The sequence below is a fragment of the Drosophila pseudoobscura genome, chromosome X, assembly GCF_009870125.1.
Source record: "Drosophila pseudoobscura strain MV-25-SWS-2005 chromosome X, UCI_Dpse_MV25, whole genome shotgun sequence".
NCBI lineage: Eukaryota > Metazoa > Arthropoda > Insecta > Diptera > Drosophilidae > Drosophila > Drosophila pseudoobscura.
In genome coordinates, this window is record NC_046683.1 from 59,014,664 (window position 1) to 59,037,865 (window position 23,202).

Genomic DNA, 23,202 nt, shown 5'->3' on the forward strand with positions numbered 1-23,202 from the left:
TGCCAAAGGCTCTCCGTACTGTCTGACAGCTTCATTTGTGCCCCCCGGCCGACCCAGAACCTCATTAACCATAATGCTGACCTGCCCTGTAAATTACAGACGGGCAAAGGAAACCCCGGGAAACCCAACGAAAGGGACAGCATATTTCATCATTAGTTAATTTGGGTCTGTCTCCTTTCCTTTCCTCTCCTTTCCTTCGTTTCGCTCCTTTCTAATGTTCGTGCCACAAATTTAGCATAAACTTGGCATTTAGCAGCGGCCGACATCCGACATCCGACAGCGAAAACAAAAGTAAGAAACAAATCATTTGCAGGGCCTGAGCGAAGCTCAATGACAAAAGAAAAGAAAGGCCAACTAAAAGAAATTAAAAATGCCTGGCTGAGCGCAGAGTCTGTCCCCATGGAAACCCTGTCCTCGGCGAAGGAATGCCATGCCCCGTGGGGCATTGCTTGCCAACAAATGCAGCAGCAGCAGCCGCAACAGCAGCCAGCCCAGAGATCCACTAGGAATACTTGAGAGCTCTCGGTTCAATGCACTGGCTGCTGCAGCAAAAGTTAAGAAAATCGCCCTCAGACTCGAAAGACACATGGCAAATCTATTATGTCCTTTAGAGAGCAACTTAGAGGAGGATACCAAAAACTTTAGTTATGAGTTTTTTCCCCTCGCTCCTACCCCTACCCCTACCATACCCTGCCCTGCCCTGCCCTGCCCTGCCCTGCACTACCCCGTCCCGGAAGAAATAATAAAATAAATGTCTGAGCAATTTCTTCCGTTCCCCCTGTTCGCCTTCGGATTCAAATGATACGTTTTGAAGCACCATCCTCCGATGCGCACCGCACAGAGATTTTTCCACAACTTTTCCAACGGATGCGATGCGAATGCGGCTCGAAAGTTGCCATTTTAGCTTCAAGTTGCTTCAAGTGTAAGGATATTGCATATCGATCAGATCCCAGTCTCTACGTGTGTATGTGTGTGTCCCCTTTGGGGCCGGAAACAAGGCATTTAAATGCTGGAAATTGAGTATTCAGGCGATTCAAGCGATTTGCTGGCCAACTTACCATTGCCATTGTTTGTCTTAGAGTCGGGGTTTTAACCCGATTAGAAGCTCACAAAAAAAAACCTAAAAATCCCATTAATTAGGACAACATCAGAGTCGTGTTCTTTTGTTTAACTGCTCGACAGTTTAGCTGCCATTAAAGCACAATAATAGGCCCTGTCAGAGTCTCACTCTCTCTCTCTCTACCTCGCTCTGCCTCTCTCTCTCTGTCTGTCTGTCTGTCTGCTGTTAGTCTGTCTGCTGTTAGTCTCTGGCATCTGGCCAAGCAATGACAATATGGCCAAAGTGGCTTCTCCTTCTCCCAGTCACTGGCTCTATCTCTACGTGTCTCTGTGTCGCTGTCTGGGCTGCAGGGCACAAAGGCAACGCAGCCCAGAAAATGACGCATTTGGGGTGCAAGTGCCTCGTGTGGCCTCATGCGGAAGTTGTTAATTTGACGCACAAAAGGCAAATGGCGATGGCTATGGCCAAAACGGGCACAAGTGCCGTCAGCAGCAGCAGCAACAGCAGCAGCAGCAAGAGGAGGCATGGCCTGGGTGCAACAGGACGAACACGTATTGCCGTAATTACAACCATGACTGGCGGCCATTAGGCGCTTTAGCTCGTCGAAAGCTCTAGACTGCGGCTCCAAGGCAGTCTTCTGGGGTGTGCAACTTTGGACTTTGGACAACTTGTTGCAATACAGCGACGCTCTGGCCTGGCTGGCTTTCTTTATGGGCAAAGTGCAGCCAACAAATGGGGTCACGGTACAAGCCCAGCACTAATTGGTGTAATTTAATATCAACTAGAACACAAGTTTTTCCCGTAATATCAGCCGTTGCTTAAGCATTCATTTATGCATTGTTTAAGCAATACCCCATATAGATTTACATATTTGAGGAGGCCCTTTGTTGAAGCTGAAAGTTGTGGCGAAAGTTTAACCCCATCGGGGGGCTTATAGCGATACCAATGAGTATGAACTGCCTATCGCCTTTCAAATATTTACAATTCAATTTTACAAGCACAACGATAACGAGCCAAAAGGCAGGCAGGACGAAGGACGAAGTACGAGGGACGAGGGAACTGCTCAGGAACTGAGGACCATATTAAATATTCAGGCTTATGCAAGCATGTAAATGCCAAAACGAGAAGGAGCCGAGAGGAGTCCTTGCGTGACTTTCACTGCCTGATGGCTGCAGCCCACGGGAGCAACCGGTTGAAAGTCGTCGTCGTCGTCGTCGTCGTCGTCGTCGACGTTGACATCGTCAACACAGTTTCTTTGGTGTTGTTGTGACTGCCTTCTAAGAACATGCAAAAATGGCCTACTTGCTGGCCAAGCGCAAGGTATATTGAATGAAAGGTGAGGCAGTACCACACATAGATCTGCATAGAAATCGTAGAACACAAAAGAAACGGGGCTCTTGCTGACAAATAGTGGCCCTTATCTACACTCAGAGAAAAATGGCATAGCAAAAAAAAACACAAACATATTTAAATCAAATATTCCGTTTTTTAATGCAAAGAATAGTGAAAGTATATAGAATTCACTTTGACTTAAACACAAAATATATTGGAAAGTTCTTACCATAAATATAAATACGAAGATATTTAATTTAAATATAAGATATATATATTTTCCTCTCCTGGTAAGAATCTTTTGTGACACATTTTTTAATTTAAGTATCTATTTGATTCTCAGGATGTAGCGTTTTCTCTGGGTGTAGGATAACCTCACCCTATATTCAATATAGCTTGGCCCAAACATAGCAAGAAATAGAAAGAGACGCCCACAGAGGCAGAGACAGACAGACAGACAGACAGATAGACAGACGGACAGACAGATGCGACAGTTGACAACGCGGTCGAGTTGGCTTGAGTCGACTTGACTTGACTTGCCACTGATGCACAGGAGCGGCCTGTGGCAGCAGGCTACAGCGGCAGCCAAATGAACAGTGGCATAATGAAGCAGAAGCCGCTGTTGGTTGGAACAAGCAAGGAACAAGCCACAGATATAAGTAGAGGGGGTTCCGGTGTGGGGGCTAATGCATATATATAATATATTGCATAATATGTATATATTTTTGGGGCTGCCTCTTTCATCTATCGTAAACTAGTTCGAGGCTGTCCTTTACAACAATGGAAGCAGCACAGAACAGCGCAGCGCTGAGAGAACATCTGTCTCTGGCCATCCGGCGGCAGTGCACATCCTGCATCCTTGTGCTGAAAACCTGAGCGGAAAGCGGAAAGCGAACAGCAATTCTCGAACTATTAACTTGTCCACTGTCAATGGCAATTAGCATAAATTTACTTGTCTCTTGGCTCCTCCTCACCCTCTGTCCCGGCCATTCCTTGGTCGGTCGACCCTCTGTCATTGTGTGTACACAGTGGCCACCCTCAGCCCATGAGCAGGCAGCCAGGCAGGCAGGACACTCGATAAATACATAAATAAATTAAAAAACATTCGCTGGGCCATCGTTCAGTACAAGTTGGTCTATAAACAACGCCGGACACAGTTCCAGAGGAGCGGATAGCGGACTAGCGCAAAGGAGCTGCCAGCTAACAGAACCAGGACGTTGCATGCCCCAGGCGTGTGGCTATTAAATTAGTTTTCCGTGTTTTGCGTGTTCAGTGTGTGCCCCCGCGCCGCAAAATGAGTCCCGTCGACAGCAACAGCAACGGCAGCCGGAACGCCATCTTACGTACGGTTCTCCCCCGACAGACCCGACAGTCGTCGTAGTTCCGCTTATTGTTGATGTGGTATTTATGACCGAGTCCGGAGTCCAGAGTCCGGAGTGCCCCTGACTCCGTCTTTGTTGTTGTGGTAGCTTAAGTGAGGAGTGTGGAGTGGACTCGTTGATGCCTGATGCCCTTCTTTGTGGCAGAGGCAGAGCCAAAGTTTTGTGCCCGAGAAACTTTTTAATAGAGTTTTCTTAGCTGGGGCTGTGCGGTGAGGCGGGATTTAAAGCGCAAATTAAATAAAACCGAAAAGCGAAAACCCAAAACCCAAAACCGAAAGAGAGGACAAAACTTTGTGCACCAAAAAGTTGTGCGTGAGCGTGAATGCAACTTGTGGCAATTAGCAAGTGGTGGTGGTCTCTCTCTCTCTCTCTCTCTCTACATATCTCTGTGTTCTGTGGCAGCAGTGCCAAAGGCCCCAACATATCGGACCGCACGGACAGCCTCTGGCAGACGACTGCCAGCAGCATGCAACAGCAGCCACCGCAGCGGCATGCACGACCTGCACCCCAGTACCAGCACCACAATCAGCTGCCACTGCACCACCAGTCGCAGTCACAGTCCCAGCACCAGCACCAGCACCAGCACCAATCCCCGCACCACCATGCACCACGCACCAACGGACGCCACATAATGCTGGGTGGCAGCAACCACAGCAGCCAGCGCGAGGCGAGCGTGTCGCCGCGGCGGGTGGCACTCGACACCACCGCATCGGGCTCCACCAGCGGCTTTGGTTTCAGTCGAGGTAAGCAGCCGTCCTTCCATGCAGAATTATCCGATCCGATCTGCCCGCAATCCCCCAACAATAATTTATAATCCCAGTCCCCCAATCCTCTATCTCTGTGTGCGGCGTCTTTAAATTGCTTGGCTTTTAATTAAATCTCCTTAAACGACAAACGACCCGCCCGCAAAGAGAGGTGGCTCCACGGGGCTCGAGCGGGAAGGGGGAAGGGGCGGAGTGCGGGGGAAAAAGGGAAAAGCGCATTCAACTGAAATATGTAGGTTTGGAAACTGCCGAGGCGTGTGTTCGCCAGCGACAAGTGGAAATGGAGGGAAATGGAATCGGAATGGAACTGGAACTGGTGTGCAGTGCAGTGGCTGGGCGTGGCTTCCGCCACATGCAGAGCCACATCCGTCCGCCATAATTAAGTTTTAACCCCATGCTGAAGCCTTATTCCCTTACTCTTACCCTTAGCCCCTGCCTCCAGCTCTGTGCTACCCAGTTGCACTTTAATTGATTTCGAAGCGGAATTCCAGCGTTATCAGCATTTGAACTGTTTGCAGCTGTCGCTCCTCCGCACGGACCCGGCTTTGATCGCGCTTCGGCCACACACAATGGCCGGCTGTAATTAATTCTCGTCTGTGGCCAGACCAGAAGCTGACCTCAGCCAAAGCCCCGCTTTGAGCCACAAAAGTTATTAATTATGGCTCCAAAGGGTACGCTTATCGAAATCAACATGTAAACAGGAGTAATGACCGCACAATGAAGAGAGGAGAGGGCAAAAAATTCACTGCACTGCCAGGGGAAAAAAAATGTACAAACTGAAGTTAAACGATGGGGAAAAAAACATCATTAAAGTTGGGGGGAAACTTTTAATCATTAAATTGAAAGTTGAACCCTCGACAAAATCCAATTAAATTCGAGTGAAATTAAAGCGAAAGAATGGTGGGTGAAAAATGTATAACCGAGAGTTAAGCACATGTTTTGTGGCTAACACGAAGGGCTGTATGTTGTTTCATGAAATTTTAACCACAGAAAAAGTTATTTGTATATATTCAATGGCCTGTAAAGTGGAACAACACCGTTTCTTATAGAAACCGAAGGGAACTCAAGGAAACCTTACACGATTCAAATTCAAAATTCTATTTAAAAAGTAATCAAAAATCAATTGGAGTGCATAGAAACTGGGCTGATTAATCTACACTGAAAGAAAACTAATCTAAAGGGGATAACTGAAAGTTGGCAAAATCTTTCCTGCGGGAGACAAACCGGAGCTCAAGTTGGGAAAACTTATCCACATTGAAGCAGAAGCCAAACCTCTTGGAAAACTGTTGCTAAAAGGAAACTCAAGTTAAACATATAACCGGAAGTTCAACAAATTGTTGACCATGGAAATACATTTGAAAGCAAACATTATTCAAGTTTCACTGGAACTTTCTCCGAGTAAATTGAAAAAAAAAGAGAAAGAAAATCAATTAAATTGGAGTGCTCGGATGACATTGGTCATGCCATGCCAGGCATATGTCTGTATAATAAACTTTACGAGTATGTGACGCGCTTTATACTCGCATATCCCCATCGCAGCACCAAAAAAAGAAAGAGACAGGGGCCGCTGTCGCTGCCGCTGCCGCGCGAGGGACAGAGAAAGAGAGAGTAATACACACAGAGAAAGAGACATCAATATTTCATGGCTCGCTGGAACAGAGCAGCAAGCAGCAGCAAAGCGACATTATCGGGAAAACGTGGCAAAAGATAGTCGCAAAAAAAAAAAAAAAAACGAAAAAGGAGGAAAGGCCGAAGGGAAAATAAGCAAAAAGACAGAGGACAAAAAAAAGGGAAAAGGACACAATGTTCGACATTTGGACAGGCGGCGGCGGAGGCGACACCGACGACTGGCGCCGCTTGCCATTCATTCATTGTGCGGCCAAGAGGACGGGGATCCCAAGAGCAAAAGTGCGATTCATCCATTGATAAAGTCCGACCAGCACCAGAAACAGTATCACAGCCGGATCCCGAGCCGGAGCCAGAGCCAAAGCCAGAGCCAGTGGAAGGACCCAGAACGTTGAATTATTGGCAAGCATTTGGTCAGGATTTTCATTTCGCTTTTCATTTTATTGCCAAGGAATGCGTCGGTCGGTCGTTTCTCGACTGTCGTGCCTCGGTGTGTGATTATGAATTATTGATTGGCCGATAGTCGGCTCTGACACTCGACTAGACGGAATTCATATTCCCCAACTAATAAGGGGCCAGTGATTGGCGTCTAAAAGTGACCTGCAATTACAGCTACCAGCACAGACCAAGCCACAGATACAGAGATACCACCAGTAAAACAGTGGCCTTTCCAAGCCACATGCAACTTTAACTAGGGCTCAATCCACACCCACTCCCACTCCCACTGCCACTGTCACTGAAAGAGAGACAGAGAGAGAGTGAGTGAGTGAGGAAGGCTGGGGCCTGGGGGCCAATCAGCTTCATAAACTGAATGTCCATATTTCATTCATTCATGTCGAATAAATTTTTTTTGCCATGGCCATTCATATTTTATGAGTGCGAAAGGAGCAGCGGGGCCATAATACTAACGAATATACGAGTACGAGTACGAGTACGACTACGTCTGTCTGTCCGTCTGTGAATCTCTCTGACTGCCTTTTTGCGAGTCCATCCGGAATTCTCTTTCCAGCAAGAGCTGGTAAATTGATTCGGCGTGGGGCTCAAAGAACGCACCATCCGAAGCACTCATCGTGTTTGTCCGCTTCCTCAAGTGTTACTCAATTGCCAGGCTCATTCAACAATGTTGCAACAAGCCGCAGAGCTACATCCTAGTTCCTAGTCGTACTTGTGGCAATGTTCAAGAAAACTTTGCTTAACTTTCTCCCCCCCCCCCCACGTAATGGTGGCAAAAGAGAGGACATGTGGCAGGCGGCAGTGGTGGGGCGCAAACAAACAAAGACCCAATGTGTTTGTTTGCCCGAGTGTTGTCTCGAGCGAAAGCCGGCTGAAAAACTTTCACTGCGAGAGCTGTCGGGGCGACAGGGACAGTGACCTCATACACATATGACAATAATTCGACGCACACACACACACAAACACAAGAGATAAAGGGAAACCGCTGCACCCCAGCCTCCCGGGAAAAGGGCAAACGTCAACAATTGAGAGTGAGTGCGAGGCAGGAAAGAGGAAAGAGCTGCAGAGGATGGGAGATGGCAGATGGCAGATGGCAGATGGGAGACAGGGATCTCATATCTCGCTCTCTGCCTGACCCCTCTGACCCCTTGCCGGGGGCCTCGACAATTGCATGGACATGGACCATTGTGCGAGCAGTTGTGCCCCCCCCGTTCCGGTCCACCTTCCTCGCTCTGGACGTGCTGCTACACTTCCGTTTGCAGTTAAGTGCGACATATTTGCCTGGCTAATTTCGCACACACATACCAGCAGTGCCGCAGTACTCACGGTTCATAGTCCTGGACACACACACAGAAACTGGAACTCGAAATTTCCCAGTGACATCATTCGCTAGTCATCGTTTTCCTCTGGCACTCCCCCTCCTCCACATACTCCCACTTCTGCCAGCAATCCTTTACGCCCCGTTTCGCAAGGACAAATTGTGCTTATGGTTTTTGCGGTTTTGTTTCTGTCTTTGCCATACAACAGCTTAGGCCCTCGACGAGGAGTCCGGTCAGTCCTTCGATGGGGAGGGTGTCCTCCGCTCTGTTTTTATGCTTGTCTATAAAAATTGCGTATGGGGCGGGACTCACTTAAACTTCAGTCATTTGGCTCTGCGGCAAAAAGAACTCTCTTCGGCCAGCCGTTGCCACGTTCCAGATCTCCCACCCACTGTCTCCCTCTCTGATAGCATATTTAACCTTTGATTGATACTCACACACGCACACACACACACTCGCTAAGTACGAGGCATGTATTCCCTTACCAGATTGCGATTACAATCTAGGCCCTAATGTATTTGTTTGCACGTGTGCCACACAGGCACACGGCCATAATCCCAGACCGCACTGATTGCCCCATAATAAAGTACGAGCAGAGCCCCGGACAGGGCTCTTCGAGTGGTGCTATTTGTCTTGGATTGGGGCAGGCTTATGCTAACGGGAATATGGCAATACCCAAATCAATTCGCACATTAATCAGCTGCCAGAAAGATTAATTAACTGGAGGGGCACACACAAGAGAGTGGAGTGCCAGCCCGCTCCGCTCCGCTCCGCTCTGCTCCGATCCATCCGATCCGATCCGTTGTGGAGTGGCCTGAATGAATGTCAAACATAATGACACACTCATCCGAGTGTACGCAGTGCGGTGCGACAGTTAACACGGGGCAACGGATGCCCATGCCACTTTTCCTGCCTACCCCTCTGGGGAACGGAGAGGCACTTCTCTGTCCCTGTCCCTCCCCCTGTCTCTCTCTCTCTCTCTCGCGCTCTGTTCCTTCGCCTGGCTGCCTAATGAAGCATAAATGGTAATTGACAGCTCAAAGCAAAGCTCAGGAGCTGCAGGTGACCTGAAATGCTCGACAGTTCGACAGGCTCCGAAGGAAAGTTCATTAGAAATTCGCATCCAAGCGTGCCTGCCACACACACACACACACACATGCACACACAGGACGCCAGGATGTGTATGAATAGATGGCTCATATCATTCCACGCCAGTTGGCAAACACAAAAAAACACCAAAAGTGGAAGAGTCTCTTGTCTGACTACAAAAAGCGGTGTGGGGTTTGGGGCTTGGGGGTTGGGGTTGTGTGTGGCACGGCACGGCACGACTGTTGCTCGCTGAGGGTGTCATACATTTGGTTTGTCACCTGTACACACGTGCCTCCACCTCCTGTGCGGGAGGGGGTGAGGCAGCAGGGCAGCTCCAACATTATCGGCAGTCGTTAGGGTCCTCGGCACGAATGTCTTCCACTTTAGTACATTTAGTACAGTTGCTCTCACAGGAGCTAAAACTCTCTCAGTGCCCGCTCTTTCGCACATTTCCCCTGCGTGAAAAGCTTTCCCACGCGGCGGGAAAGCTTCGTTCCTGAAGTTCCTGCCGGGACAGGACCCAATGTGTGGCACAGTGCGCAAGGTCAGTGCAAGCTGAAGGAAAAAGCAGTGGCGGAAAAAGCTGAAAGCTGGAGGGGAAGCCACGAGGACACGAACTGCATCTGGGGTTTCCTTGCGAGAGTGGATGCTGGCTGCTGGCTGTTGGCGGCTGGCTGCCGACTGCCGAGGAGCTGCAGCCGAGGAAAGCTCTTTGATCGTTTCGGATTCGCACGTAGAGTAATGGGCATCGACACCCGCTTGATAAGAAAGTTCCTGGTTGGTCCGTCCTCTCCTGCGTGAGGAGAGCTTTGGCCAGAGCAGGCCTCCTGCTGGCTGCGATGTATATAAAAGGATGCTCGCTGGCGGCGCACTTTCAGTTGGATTCTGAGCGAGGCCCAGGCGGCAGCACCTCTTCGAAAAGCAGCAGCAACAGCGGCAGCAGCAAAACCAGGACCCGAGAACCAAAGCAGCAGAAGCAGAGGCGGATCGGAAAGGCAGAAGGGAAATGGACCCAGCAGCAGTAGAGAGTGGAAAGAAAGTGCTAGGGAAACTAGCTCCTCGCAGTGGTGTGTGAATTTATGTATCTGTGTTAGTGCCAGTGCCAGTGCCAGTACAAGTACCAGTGCCAGTACCAGTGCCAGTGAGTGTCCTGTGTGCTGTGTGTACATATAGTTGTGGTTGCTCCAAAGGAAAAGCATCGCCGGGATGGCGTTGATGATGATGATAATGGCCGCGACTACCAGACTCATTTAGTGTATTCAAATGGAAGACTGACCCCAGAGGAAGCAGTAGGAGCAGCAGGAGCCGTTGGAGGAGGAGCAGGAGGGAAGAGGCAACAAATCGCACTGATTGACGCACAGCAGTCCGAACCAGCCGCCGCACTGGCGTCGTTTTGCGAACGTGGACTGATGCCCGACTCGATGATGGACATGGAGCATCGGGGGGACCATCATCAGCAGCAGCGCCACCAGCAGCCGCCGCGTATGACGATGACGGCCAGCACTAGCACCTTTGCCCCGCCGGCACCGCCAGGCGCCGCAGCTCCACCGCCCACAGACCAGAGGGATCGGGACCAGCACATCCAGCAGCACAACCACCATCAGGCCTCGTCCCCATCCACGGGCCCGATGATGCAACACCCATCGCAGCCGCAGCAGCAGTCCAATATTCAGCAGCAGCAGCCCCAGATCCGTGAGCGGGAGAACCACCAACAGCAGCAGGCACCACCGCAGCAGCAGCAGCAACAACAACAACAGCAACAACAGCAGCAACAACAGCAGCAGCAGCAGCAACTGCAGGTGCAGCAGCAGCAGTTGCAACTGCCCGTCGGACACCATGCTCTGATGCAGCAATCGCAGCAGCAGCAGGCCATCCACCGGGCCGAGGCGCGACGAGGTGAGCATCTGGGAGCACAGTTCGCATAGGAACTTGGTGTTGTACATAGCCTGAAAACCGTTAGAGAGCTGAACTGAACTGAACTGAACGTTGGCTGAACTTGTTGCACGGTCCCCCGAGGGGCCGTCGCGTCACCGCCGATCCAGGCCACATTTTCATTATACAAAAAAAAAAAATATATATTTTTTATGGCCAAACATTTCATTAGAGCCGCCTCCAATCTGTGCTTTGCATCGCTCTGCAGGCTCATCGCTTGTGAATGTTACATCTATTTTACATCCTTTTATTTCAACCCAAAATGATCGAAACTGATTTCCAGCTCTTTTGTTTGACAAAATTCTGAGATGATGAAATGAGAATGCGAATGAGAGAATGAGAATGCCAATGAGAATGCGAGTGATTGTGTGTGTATCTGGCATTTGGCTGCCCATCAGGTCACATCGGTATACATATGTATATATCTGCAGCTTTCCTTCAGGCAGGTCGGGTATACGGGTATACATATATACGCTGACGTTGGTAATCTCTTCATTAGTCCTGCCCAAAGGAGGCTGGAGTCCATGCTGCCACAAATAATCTCCCAGCTTAAAAAAGCGTTAGGGTCTGTTCGTTTTGCCGTTTTTCCCTTTCGCAGATCGCATTTCGCATGCAAAATTCAATCAAAAATTACTTAAACATATATAAGAAGTACTCGTACAGCAGCAGCAGGAACATAAGCAGGAGCAGTCCTACAACCAGATCCAGGACCAGGACCAGGACGCACAGAGCCATGCCATCTCCCCAGCAACAGCAGCAGTTTGACCCATTTTCCGAGCAAAGCTTTTGCCAGGGGCTGGTGCTGACGTATGCGTTGATATTGTACGGGAAGGGGATGGAAAAGGGGTCGAGGAGAAAGGGAGAGACGGGGAGAGATGGACAGAGAGAAAGAGAGAGAGTTGTGGTAGGGGGAGTGGGAGTGGGAGTGGGTGTGCGAGTAGGAGTGGGGGAGTAGAGGTAGAGAGCTGTCCAACAGCCGTTGGCAGGTCATTAAAAAATTATGACCACACATTGTTCCCCCAGATTTCAGCTTCCAGCCTCCATCCTCCACTGATGTTGATGTTGTATATATTTAGCACTCTTTCTGCTCTGTCCGAGGAACAACATTCTCATTAAATAAAGGAAATCAGCCTCAGGAAAATGGCAAGCAAATACTGCACGTAACAACTGCTGGGGGGAAAACAACTCCCGTCAATTATTAATGGTTGATTCAATCCCCAGGAATCAGGTCAGAGCCGGGCCCAGGCATCAGGTGAAATAATTAATTCCACTTCCATAGCCATTCCATTCACCTAATTGCAGCAGCCAGCAGAAGGAAGAATCCTAGCTATCTTCAGCCTCACTGAGTGGCTGGCTTCCTTCTCCTTCTCCTTCTCCTCCTCCATCACCATCACCATCTTAAGCTCCATCTCTCTTTTAATAGAAGCAATTTAGCTATAAATCTATTAGGTCCCCGTGGTCGACATGGCGCCTCAAGGCTCCTGCGGCACACAAATCCAGAATGGCAGCTCCTCCTCCGCAGGCACATCGTTCCATCGCAATTATTTCGAAATCAATTTCAATATAAAAGTTCTGCTGTGGCTAAGAGGGTGTTTGCCAGCTTGTTGGCTTAGCCAGGTTCTGGCTCAAAGTTTTTCCTTTTACCAGTGTCGCTTTTCATGTTTTGTGTCTGTGTGTGTTCGTGTGTGTATGCATGTGTATGTGTGTGTGTGTGTGGGGGGGAGAGCTCGTTAAAAACACTTTGCTGACGTCGTCGTAGTCGTCGTGGCTGGGTGTTGGCATTGTGGCAACTTTTCAATGAACTGTAATTGAAACTGAAATGCAAACTGTGCCGCTAATTGCCAGCAGCTGGCAGCGTTGCAGCACAAACCAGAAGACAGAAGACAGACACAGAGACCAGAAACAGCAGCAGCAGCAGCAGCATTCAGAATTCAGTATTGAGAGGCATGCCCCACCACCACTGCAGTGGCAGTAGTGGTAGTAGTGGCAGCAGTGGCAGCGAGTAAATACCATTTAAATGTGTGGCATGAATAATTTATGATTTGCCTTCGGTTGTAGTTTGAGTTTTTGAGTTGCGTTCTTTGTGCATGCCCCATCCAAACCCCACCGCTGCATGTACCGTACCGCTGGCATGTCTGTAACCTATGGCTATGTAGATCGCAGGATCACAGAACACTCTCGACACTGAAGGGGAGCGACACCAAGAACCACCAAGAACCACCAACCAATCAACCAATCAATCAACCAACCAAGAACCAGCTCCCAGCGACAGCAATCCCACTCGAATTGGAGCTCGGAGCTGAGGAGCTGCGATCCAGCCAACCAACTCCCGATTAATTACTCTTGTTATTCGATTTATCGTATTCTTGCAGATACACAAGCAAAACATTCCCACGGATTTCTCTATTGTAAGTCGCACAATTTGGACAGAACAAGAACCAAGTCCCCAAGCAAAAACCCAAAAAGAAACGATCAGAAAAACAACAAAAAAGATTCCCACATTCCCAAACACGAATCAACAACCAAGAACCAACAACCAACCACACATACATACAATACACACACAGCAATTGTTCCAACTTCTATAACTACTACTATTCTATCTATAACTAAACTATCTATGACTACTATTTGATAGAAAATGTATTTCATTTTATTATATAATATTTATAATAATACTCCGTATACTCCTTGTTTGTTTGTGCTTCAATGTTTTCAATGTTTTTTCCCTCTATCGCGGGGTATCCTCCTGGTCTTAAGGGGCGCCCACCTAAGTATGCTATAGATATTTTTCCAAGCGCCTCGAGCGTACAACATTTTTGACTTTTACGAGGAGGCGAGTGCCCCTCTGGGGGCGCGTCTCAAGTATCAATAAGCAGAATGGGCGACTTGTTGCCACATCACATCTCACATCTGGACACAAACTACTATTTTGTTCGGCCTCAACTTTAAGTCAGCCGAAAATCGAATCGTTTTCCCCCCCTCCCCACTCTCTATTTTTTCCGACATTCAGTCTGCGATTTTTGTATGCGCCCCGCGGACGCTTGTCTCTTTTTTAAAAACATTTTTGTTGTGCCCCACAGCCCAAACGCTCGGCGCATTATTCATGCAAACAGCAACAGCAACAGCAAACAAAGAAAAACGAAACGAAACGAAAAACGAAACGAATGAAAAATTGTGAACGAATTTGTAACTTAAGCCTTAATTTGCAGCCATTTGCTTTGAGCACTTGATTCCATCTTGCCGCCCCATCTGTGTGTATCCCGTATATAAGTGTAATTTCTTTCGTTTTCTTGCCACGTTCTCTCGCAGCGGACGAGGAAATCAGCGACAAGGCCTCAACATGCGGCAAACTTCTCATCTTTCTATCCGTGGCATTAGTGATACTGACTCTGCCCTTCAGTCTCTTCGTATGTTTCAAGGTAAGTACCAGGTCCCAGGTCCCAGTACCCAGGCCACAGGTCCCCCCCCACCCCCAAATGGCATGCCAATCCCGATTCAGATTTAGATCTGTAAATTTCTATATTTAGTTCTTGCTCACTCTGCGACCTTCTCCAAATACTCTGACATTTTCCATTCCCATTCCCATTTGCATTTGTGTATTTCTCACTTACGTGCCACACACACACACACACACATACACACATACATTTGGCATTTTGCATTTTGCATTTTTCAGGTGGTGCAGGAGTACGAGCGAGCGGTTATCTTCCGTTTGGGCCGTCTCATGCAAGGTGGTGCCAAAGGCCCAGGTGAGTACACCACGTTGCAGGTGGCAAAAGGCAAAAGGCAAGAGGGCAAGGGGGCACGTGGGCGGCAGGAAGGCAGTCAGGTGAGTGGGTAAGGGGGTAACCGGGTAACGATGCTATGCAAATTTTTAGTGCCGACGAATTTGTGTTAATTGCTGCACTTGCTCCAAATTAGCGCGACTCTGGGGTGACTCTTGCCGTGACAGCTCTGCTCTGTTGCAGATTCTGCTCCCATTCCGTGTGGGTGGACGGCAGGAAGAGATTATGCAAAGTTTCCCGTTACACCCGTGCCCACTCCCCCTCCCCCCCCGACTAATAACTTTTCCTCCATCATCACACGCCCCCTGCCGTGTGCCCCGTAACGAGCGTATAATGCATCTTGGCCACAATTGCAGGTATCTTCTTCATCCTGCCCTGCATCGACTCGTACGCCCGTGTGGATCTGCGTACCCGCACCTACGATGTGCCCCCACAGGAGGTAAGTCCTGGCCTGCCGGTTTGGCAGATGCAGCAGCAGCCATTTAGCAGCCACCGCTGCTCTCTTTGATGTTGATGTTGTTGTCGTTGTTCTTGTGTTGTCCAAGCAATAACGATGCAAATTTTATTTATTTTAAATACCCCCCCACCCCTAAAAACACGCCCCGAACACACATAACCACACACACACACACACACATACACACATGACAAGCTAAAACGATGCCAAGTAAAGCAGAAACCAATTAAACTTTTAGCTTTAGCCACAAGTTATTCCAGCAAACACTTTTGTTAACAGCAAAATTTTTCGTTTTGGCTTTTCCTGCAAAGAAAAAGACTCTCGACACCCACACACACACACACCAGACACACAGATACAGGACACACAGAGGACACAGACAGGACTTGCAGACAAAGACCTGAATATGTTGGAGGGATCCGCACGACGGAACATGGTCGGAATCCGAATTGTTGTGTGGATTCTGCTGACAGCACAACACAGCACACACTCACACACACACAGAGATAGATCCACACACATGTACACGCAAACAGTACACGCAACTGGAGCGTGAATTACGCATACGCAACGTTGTTTTCTCCGTCTGTGACTGTGTCTTTCTTTCCGTCTTTCTTTGACTTTTTTTCCCCTTTTAATTTTGACGTTCTTCTTTCCCTCTCTTTCTGGTTGTTGTACTCATTGTTGTTGTTGTTGTTGTTGTCGTCGCATGTCACGGCGTTTACTTTTTTTGGGTTTTCATCCATTTTGGCTTTTGTTTTCCTTTTTTTCGTTTTCTTCCTTCTGCGTAACTGTGTAACTGTTCTGCCTGCTGCAGTCTCTCTCTCTCTCTCTCTCCCTGTGTGTATGTGTCTTCCTCTCTATGTATACGTATCTCTCTCTACATCTATATCTATGTCTATCTTTATCTGTATCTATTAATGTATCTATCCCCAGCCAAAAAGAAACTATTCTATCCACACAAAAAAAACCCCCAAACAACAGCCCCATCAACAACAGAAGCAAATGCGTTTCCCCACAACATCTATATCTATAGCTATATCTATATCTTATTCCCCGCTCATCTTTCGAATACTTTATTTAACTTTTTCTTTGCTATCCACTTTCTTTTGCTTAGAATTGGGTTCATTTTTGTGGCCGGGGGTGTGTCCGTCCGGGCAAGCGGTTCTAATGGACCACTGCATTGGGGGCACACCAGAACACCCGCAGCACCAGTTCACACACTCACACACACACAACTCAAGCAATTGCTCTCTCTCTCTCTCTCGACTCTCGTTGTTGTTGTTCTTGTTGTTGTTGTTGGTAGTCTTTGCTGTATCCTTGTATATCCTATATAGCATATATATATATATACATATATATTTTAAATACTTTTGTATGGTACCCCTTACTTGTTGTCGTATTGAAGTTGTACAATGTTGCAGATTTTTATTATTATTGCCATGGTAACGGTGCACTCAACCACATGACCACCACCACCCACCACCTACCACCCACCACCTACCACCACACCAGCACCACTTACACCCCACAGATACACTACCCATACAACCACATCCTCACACAAAGGCCCCATCAAGATACGCGGCTCGCTCCATTTATTTTTGGGAATTTTTGCGGCCAGCGAAAGGCTCCCTTTAGCTTCACTTATTTGATCTTTTATCGCAGACCACTGAACCATCCCGCCACCCAAAAACCAAGCCCCCCCCCACACAGCCAGCCCATCCATTTTTCATTTTTCTACCTGTACATATTTCATTGTTGTATAAAGTGGAAGACCGAACCCAATATGAAATATTAACAAAAGAGGAGCAGTATTCAGCGAAATGGCAACTGAATTTAAGATACGAGTAAATGCCGCGATGCTGCGATGCTGCGATGTACGTTATAGTGGTAACTACTGGTTGGATTTCAACATCTCTTGCTGACGTCACGCGGAGCAAACTCCCACACACACACGCACACAGTCACACACACAACCACTAAAGTCAAATATTACATTGCAGTTTCGCCTTCATTTTTTATTCCCTTATTTCTTTAGTTTTTTTTATTTTTCCGTTCTTTATGCATATTTGCGATTCCGGACAGGATTCTCTTGTCTGCTTGTTCCTCGGTTTTGCGATTTGAGTTCCAGTTTCAGTTTCTGTTCGCATGAAGGCCACTGCGGCAATGCCCTCGATGGTATACTTACGCATCCACCCACAACCCCCCAAAAAAAACTGGAAAATCCATCAACACACAGACACACACACACACACACTCAAACCACTCGAAACACTCATACAACCCGTAAAACACTCAACCAAAATCCTCCTTTAAAGTGTCATTTCATAACGATTTTATTTGTCCATTCGATGATTTTTTCTTTGGAATCCTCATTTGAATCGTATGGTAATCCGTAAATGTATTTAGTTTTTGATGTCTTTTGAACCATTACCTTCAAGTTATTACAATTTGCATAGCTCTGTTAAAGCTCTGATTGTTTTTTGCAATTAGAAATGAAAAAACCCAACAACCAACAAAAAATATGGCTAAATCAATGTCTAACCAAAATCCAAAAAGCAAAAAACCAGAAAATCAAATCGCCGGAATGCATAGCAACTGAAAATTCTCTAAATCTCTCTATCTCTCTCTCTCTGTCACTCTCTGTGTTCAGCGGAGCAGCACACATATACATACATATGCAAAATGCAAAACGAATTGGCGGGGCGGGGGCGGGGTTCGAAAAACTCTAAAGAAGGCATTGGCTCTATCTCTCTCCAACACAGAAAACTACACACACACACACTCTCTCTCTCTCTCTCTCTCTCTCTCTCTCGCTCTATCCATCTATCTATCTTTCTATGTATCTGTCAAACTGTCTGTCAATCTATCTCACTCTCGGCTTGTGCAACGAAAAGTTGATGAAGAAATGAATGTCAAATGTTTGTTCACTGAACACAGGGTGCAGCACTCACACACACACTCACAGAGTGTCACTTCAAACACGCACACACAAACACAAACACGCACACGCATAGAGCAGATACAGATGCAGATACACAAACCATATCTTTAGGTCTTGCTAAACCCAGAACAAAAACCAAAGAGTACTCCACAAAATTAAACGTTAATTTGCACAACCAGCCCACCCACCCCCAGCAATCCACCCACCTATCAAACTATCTATCTATCAATCTATCTATCTATCTATGTGTATCTCTCTCTCTGTCTATCTAAATGTCTGTCTTGCTCACTCTCCTGCCACTAAGCAGCCACAAAACTGATCTCTCTCTCTCTATTTCTCTATCTAAAATACATATGCCTCTCTGCGTACCCCCCACTCTCTCCCTCTCTCTCTATCTCTCTTTATATATAACTCTATATATACCTGTCTCTACCTCTACCTCTATTTCTATATATATATATATATACATATATACTGATTTTGTTTTTGAGCTATGTGTAAGTTTTGTTGGTAGCAAAACAGATTGTTTTTCCATATTTAAAACCGGAACAGAGCCAACAATCCCTCAGAACAACCAAAAAACCAAAAAAACAGAACAGAACAGAACAATATATCAAACAAAATGCACTTATTTGATACGCCCCCACTCCACTCCAACCCCCACCCTAACCCACGCCCGTGTTCGGTTAAGTGTTGGAATATTTTTGAGAGCATGCTAAATATATATTTTCATAAATGTCTATTCTAAAAAGCTTTCTAACTGTCTAACAAAAACCAAAAATAAACAAGTACAGACCCAAAAACAGAACAAAGTCCCAATTAATGCTGGCCTTAACTTAAACTGTTAAAACTGTTTAAAAGTACGACCAAGAAACCACAGAATAAACCACCATTCAATTAAAGAACAAAACGAAACACTCACAAAACACACAAAGACATGTTCACATGGTCTTCAGTTTAGTTAACACTCACATTAACATCAACATCAACATCAACATTAACACGCTCACAGACATGGAAACACATGAACAGCTTTTAGTTTTGACCCACCACAAACCCCACCCCCCACCCCCACCCGATAAAAAGAACAACAACAGTAATTGTAATGTATTGTACAACTAACTAATTAAATCGTTACAATTTGATTTGTTTGAGCCCAAGCGAAAGCGAAAGAGGACGCGCACCCCAAAAAAACGAGTACAGAACCAAAGAACCAAAAATGAAAAAAAAAAAAAATACAGAAACAGAGTATACCTATATATATCTGAATATATCTGCTGAGCGATGGTATATCCACATATATATATGTATAGGCACATCTGAACAAAAAGAGGGGCAAACTATCGAGCAAGCAAGCAACCCATGTCGAGTTCATCTATGTGTGTTTTGCGTGGTTTAGGCTGTTGTGAAATGGAAAAAAAAAAAAAAATGAAATGCCCGTAAGCAGCTCCGCATGAAGGCTCCTCCTGACTGGAGAGCAGAATCAAGAGACAGAACCGAATTAGATCCGCCGCCGTAGATGCCCCGCCAACGCGTTAGAATCGTGAATGTACCACAGAATAGAGTCTAGAGCCCCCCAGCATCATCTAGAAACAGCATCTGTAGTTGTCCCTAGACTAAGAAATAGTTAGAAGAAGCGAAAGGCTCTGCCCCCCACTGTCGCTGTCTCTGTCTCTACCTCTACCTCTACCTCTCTCTCTCTCTCTAACTCTCACTCTCTGAATCTCTGTCGTAGTCCGTGCATCGGTAGAAGGTAATCAAATACTCAACAAAAGGTATACTCTAAACAGGAATCAAAGATATTTTCAGTTGATTTCATGTGCAAAAAGAAAAAACCAGTCAAAAAGCAGACAAGAAACTGTGCAAATTGTAATAAATAACTTAATTATGTTTATTGAAAACTCATTAGTTCAGGCGTTACAGTGTATAAAAACGTTCCATCGTTTATGGAATTTTCATTTCATCTAACTCTACCTCTTTCTCTATATACTATATCATGTCTCTATCTCTCTCTACTTCTATTTCTGCTCTCATTTCTATGATTTTACCATGAATTCCTATGTTGTTTTTTCTTGCTCACCCTCTGGCCATGCACACCCACACCCACACCCACATACACAAACACAATTCAATTTCTCGGTACAGACTTTAAAGTGCATTGAATAAGCGCCTTATCCCACTCACCCAAACACCCACTCACACCCACTCACACACACACACACACACACACACACACAACCCCACACACTCTAATCACAAAGCCAACCCCCCAAACAGCCAACCATCCACTGACTATTGTTTGAAATAATAAGCCATTGCATTGTTCTAGCCAAATTGATTTAGAGTTTGTGCATAGAAGGCAGAGGCTTTGCTTATTCGTTCCTGTTTGGTGTTCGTGTTGGTGTTGGTGTTCATGTTCGTGTTCGTGTGCGTTCATAATGGAGTGGATTGTCCATGATTATGTGCAGGTATGCAGAGCGAGGTGCCGTTCAATAGAATTGCTATGCACAATACAATGGGAAGATTGAATTTGTCGATGATTTGTTTTGTCAGATTTAAGGTGCATTTTCCTTAAGCCTAATGAAGAAATCCAAGGGAAATAGGCGACCAGCAAAGGATATTTCTCATAGAATATTGATAGAGGAACGCTAGTCGTACGTGTGGCTCAATAAAACAATGCATAGGTGGTTCAATCAGCTTTAAGCCCCGGAGTTTGACTTCTTCTATTCATAAGCATACGCAGTGGTGTCACAAAATTCTATTCTACTTTGCAGAGGCTTATATTTTCGGAAATTGAATCAGCTTAGTAGCTTCTAGTTCAAAGAATGAAGAACAGTGCACTGTTCGCAGCTGTTTAAGCTCCTGCAGTGGAAGTTCAATTTAATGTTGACTTTTTTGTAATTATTACCCCAGGATTCAGATCACAACACGTATACGCCGTGCTATCTGGGCATTATCACTTATATTTCTGCTGCTCTTTTGAAGTTATTCGTATTCTCCTCAAAAACTTCTCGCCCTGCTCGATTCCCATCCCTGATACGCACAGCAATCTGCATTAAGCGTTAAGCCATGCTGCTCACATCAAGCATTCGCACTGTTGCCCAACAAGTCTTCAACTTCTATTGCTGCTGCTCACATTTCACTTGATTTTTATGGGCAAAATGCTGGAAATTTGCTATGCCAAAAGTTTGAGGAGCAAAGCCAGAGCAGAACTACCCTCGTAGCTGCTCGAGCACAAACGATGACACTAAACAACATTGACACCACAGCTACGGGCTTTGTGGAGCCGTAAAAAGCGGTCTAGACTACGCCGAACAATGTTTGGGCAGGTCGTAAAACGTCAAACGCTTTGTCAGTGGAGGGAAACTTTTTCCCAGTGTATGGATACTGCTCGTACATATACACACTATATATCTGAGTGTGTGAGTGTGTAAATAGTTTTGGCATAAGTTTAGCCAACTTATGAGACGGGAGGGGCAAGATGCCTGTGGCGCAGGCAAAAGTAACACAAAAAAGAAATGTTGAAATTCGATTTGGGCTTCATGGACCGAAGCTGACACAATGGGAGGACAGGGCGAGTAAACATTGCCTTACCGTGTGGATGGTGTAACCCTCCAGACATCCGGAAGTGTACATAAACCTAGTCACCCAGCCACCCACCACCCCTTCACCACGACCCACCCTACTACCCCCCCACAGCCCTGATGGAATGTAAGACATTTTCTGCAAACAATTTAAGACCTTCCTTTCGATGTTTGAGTTCGATTCGCTTTTGAGTTGAGTTTTACTTCTTTTCGGCTTATGATTTGCGCCTTCTCCTCCACACACATGCATAATATGTGCCCCACTGTACGGCAGGCACATATACATCTGTACAATAACTTAACTTATACACTGTAACCTCAAAGCTCTTGAGTTTGTTCCACGTCTCCGCTATACCGCATATCGCACATCGCATATCGCATATCGCAAATTGCAAACTGCTAGGATAAGTCTGGGGCACGACTTCTATCTGGTGGATAAAGTTCGCTGAATGCAAAACGATGCGAAAAGACTTTGCGCACAAAGCTGTAGATACAGATACAGATGCAAATGCAAATGCAAATGCAAAAATACACGGATGCACTGTCACATAGATGCAATAATCAAAATGGAAGACCCACCAACCTCCCTGATTCCCGCCCCACCCCCTGCCACGCTTTTGTGTGTGTTTATGTGTGTGTGTCTCTTTTGGCATTGTCCTGGTCCAAATGGCAAAAGTTTTGCACTCCTTGCACTTAGTTCTATTAGAGAAAAGCGGCCCAAGCAGACAGACGTTCAAGTCAAGTGCATTCGCACATTATACCACTCTCGGGCCAAGAAGTGCACATCTGCACATCAGATACTACTGGCCCCGCACAGATACAGTAACCAGATACCAGATACAAGATACCAGATACCAGAGATACCAGATACAGATACTTTTCACCATAGCTTAGCCACATGTGTGCGTTTGTGTATATACGAATCTCTTCTCAAAGCTACTCGTAGTCCTACTCGTACTCGTATCTGTATATGTATGTATATGCAAAGATACAACACGTATCTTTATGTATATGTTGGCAACAACAATAACAAGCAAATAATAAAAATAACTACAAGTACAAGTACAACAAAAGAAGGAACAATAGAGAAAAAGCAAATGTCCCCCAACTTGTCCCCCACTGCATCTTGTAGGTTCTCACAAAGGATAGCGTTACGGTTTCGGTGGATGCAGTGGTTTACTATCGCGTATCAAATGCAACGGTCTCTATAGCGAACGTGGAGAATGCTCACCATTCGACCAGACTACTGGCACAGACTACTCTACGAAACACAATGGGAACTCGGCATTTGCATGAGATACTCAGCGAGCGTATGACGATTTCCGGCACAATGCAGGTGAGTTCAAACCCACAGTCGGCACACAGTCTTCACAATCCACAGTTTGGCCTGGAGTGCAGTGCACGCGTCCATCACACCATAACCACCAGAACCAGACTCTCCTCCTCAACAGACCCTCGAACGAGCAGCA

General features: G+C 46.5%; 1 protein-coding gene across 14 annotated transcripts in view; it reads left to right on the forward strand.

The window, feature by feature from the left end:
- LOC6900056 (band 7 protein AGAP004871) overlaps positions 1-23,202 on the forward strand; it is a 49,750-nt gene that overhangs the window by 21,951 nt on the left and 4,597 nt on the right. For 7 of the 14 annotated variants that reach the window (XM_033382767.1, XM_033382759.1, XM_033382761.1 and 4 more), the window contains 4 exons: positions 14,270-14,379; positions 14,637-14,709; positions 15,102-15,184; positions 22,866-23,069. In XM_033382767.1, the coding sequence (XP_033238658.1) occupies positions 14,270-14,379; positions 14,637-14,709; positions 15,102-15,184; positions 22,866-23,069 (470 nt within the window). Of the gene's footprint in view, positions 1-4,179; positions 4,518-9,871; positions 10,922-13,329; positions 13,366-14,269; positions 14,380-14,636; positions 14,710-15,101; positions 15,185-22,865; positions 23,070-23,202 lie in introns of those variants that run through there. The other 7 variants (XM_033382757.1, XM_033382764.1, XM_033382758.1 and 4 more) reach the window with 4 other exon arrangements.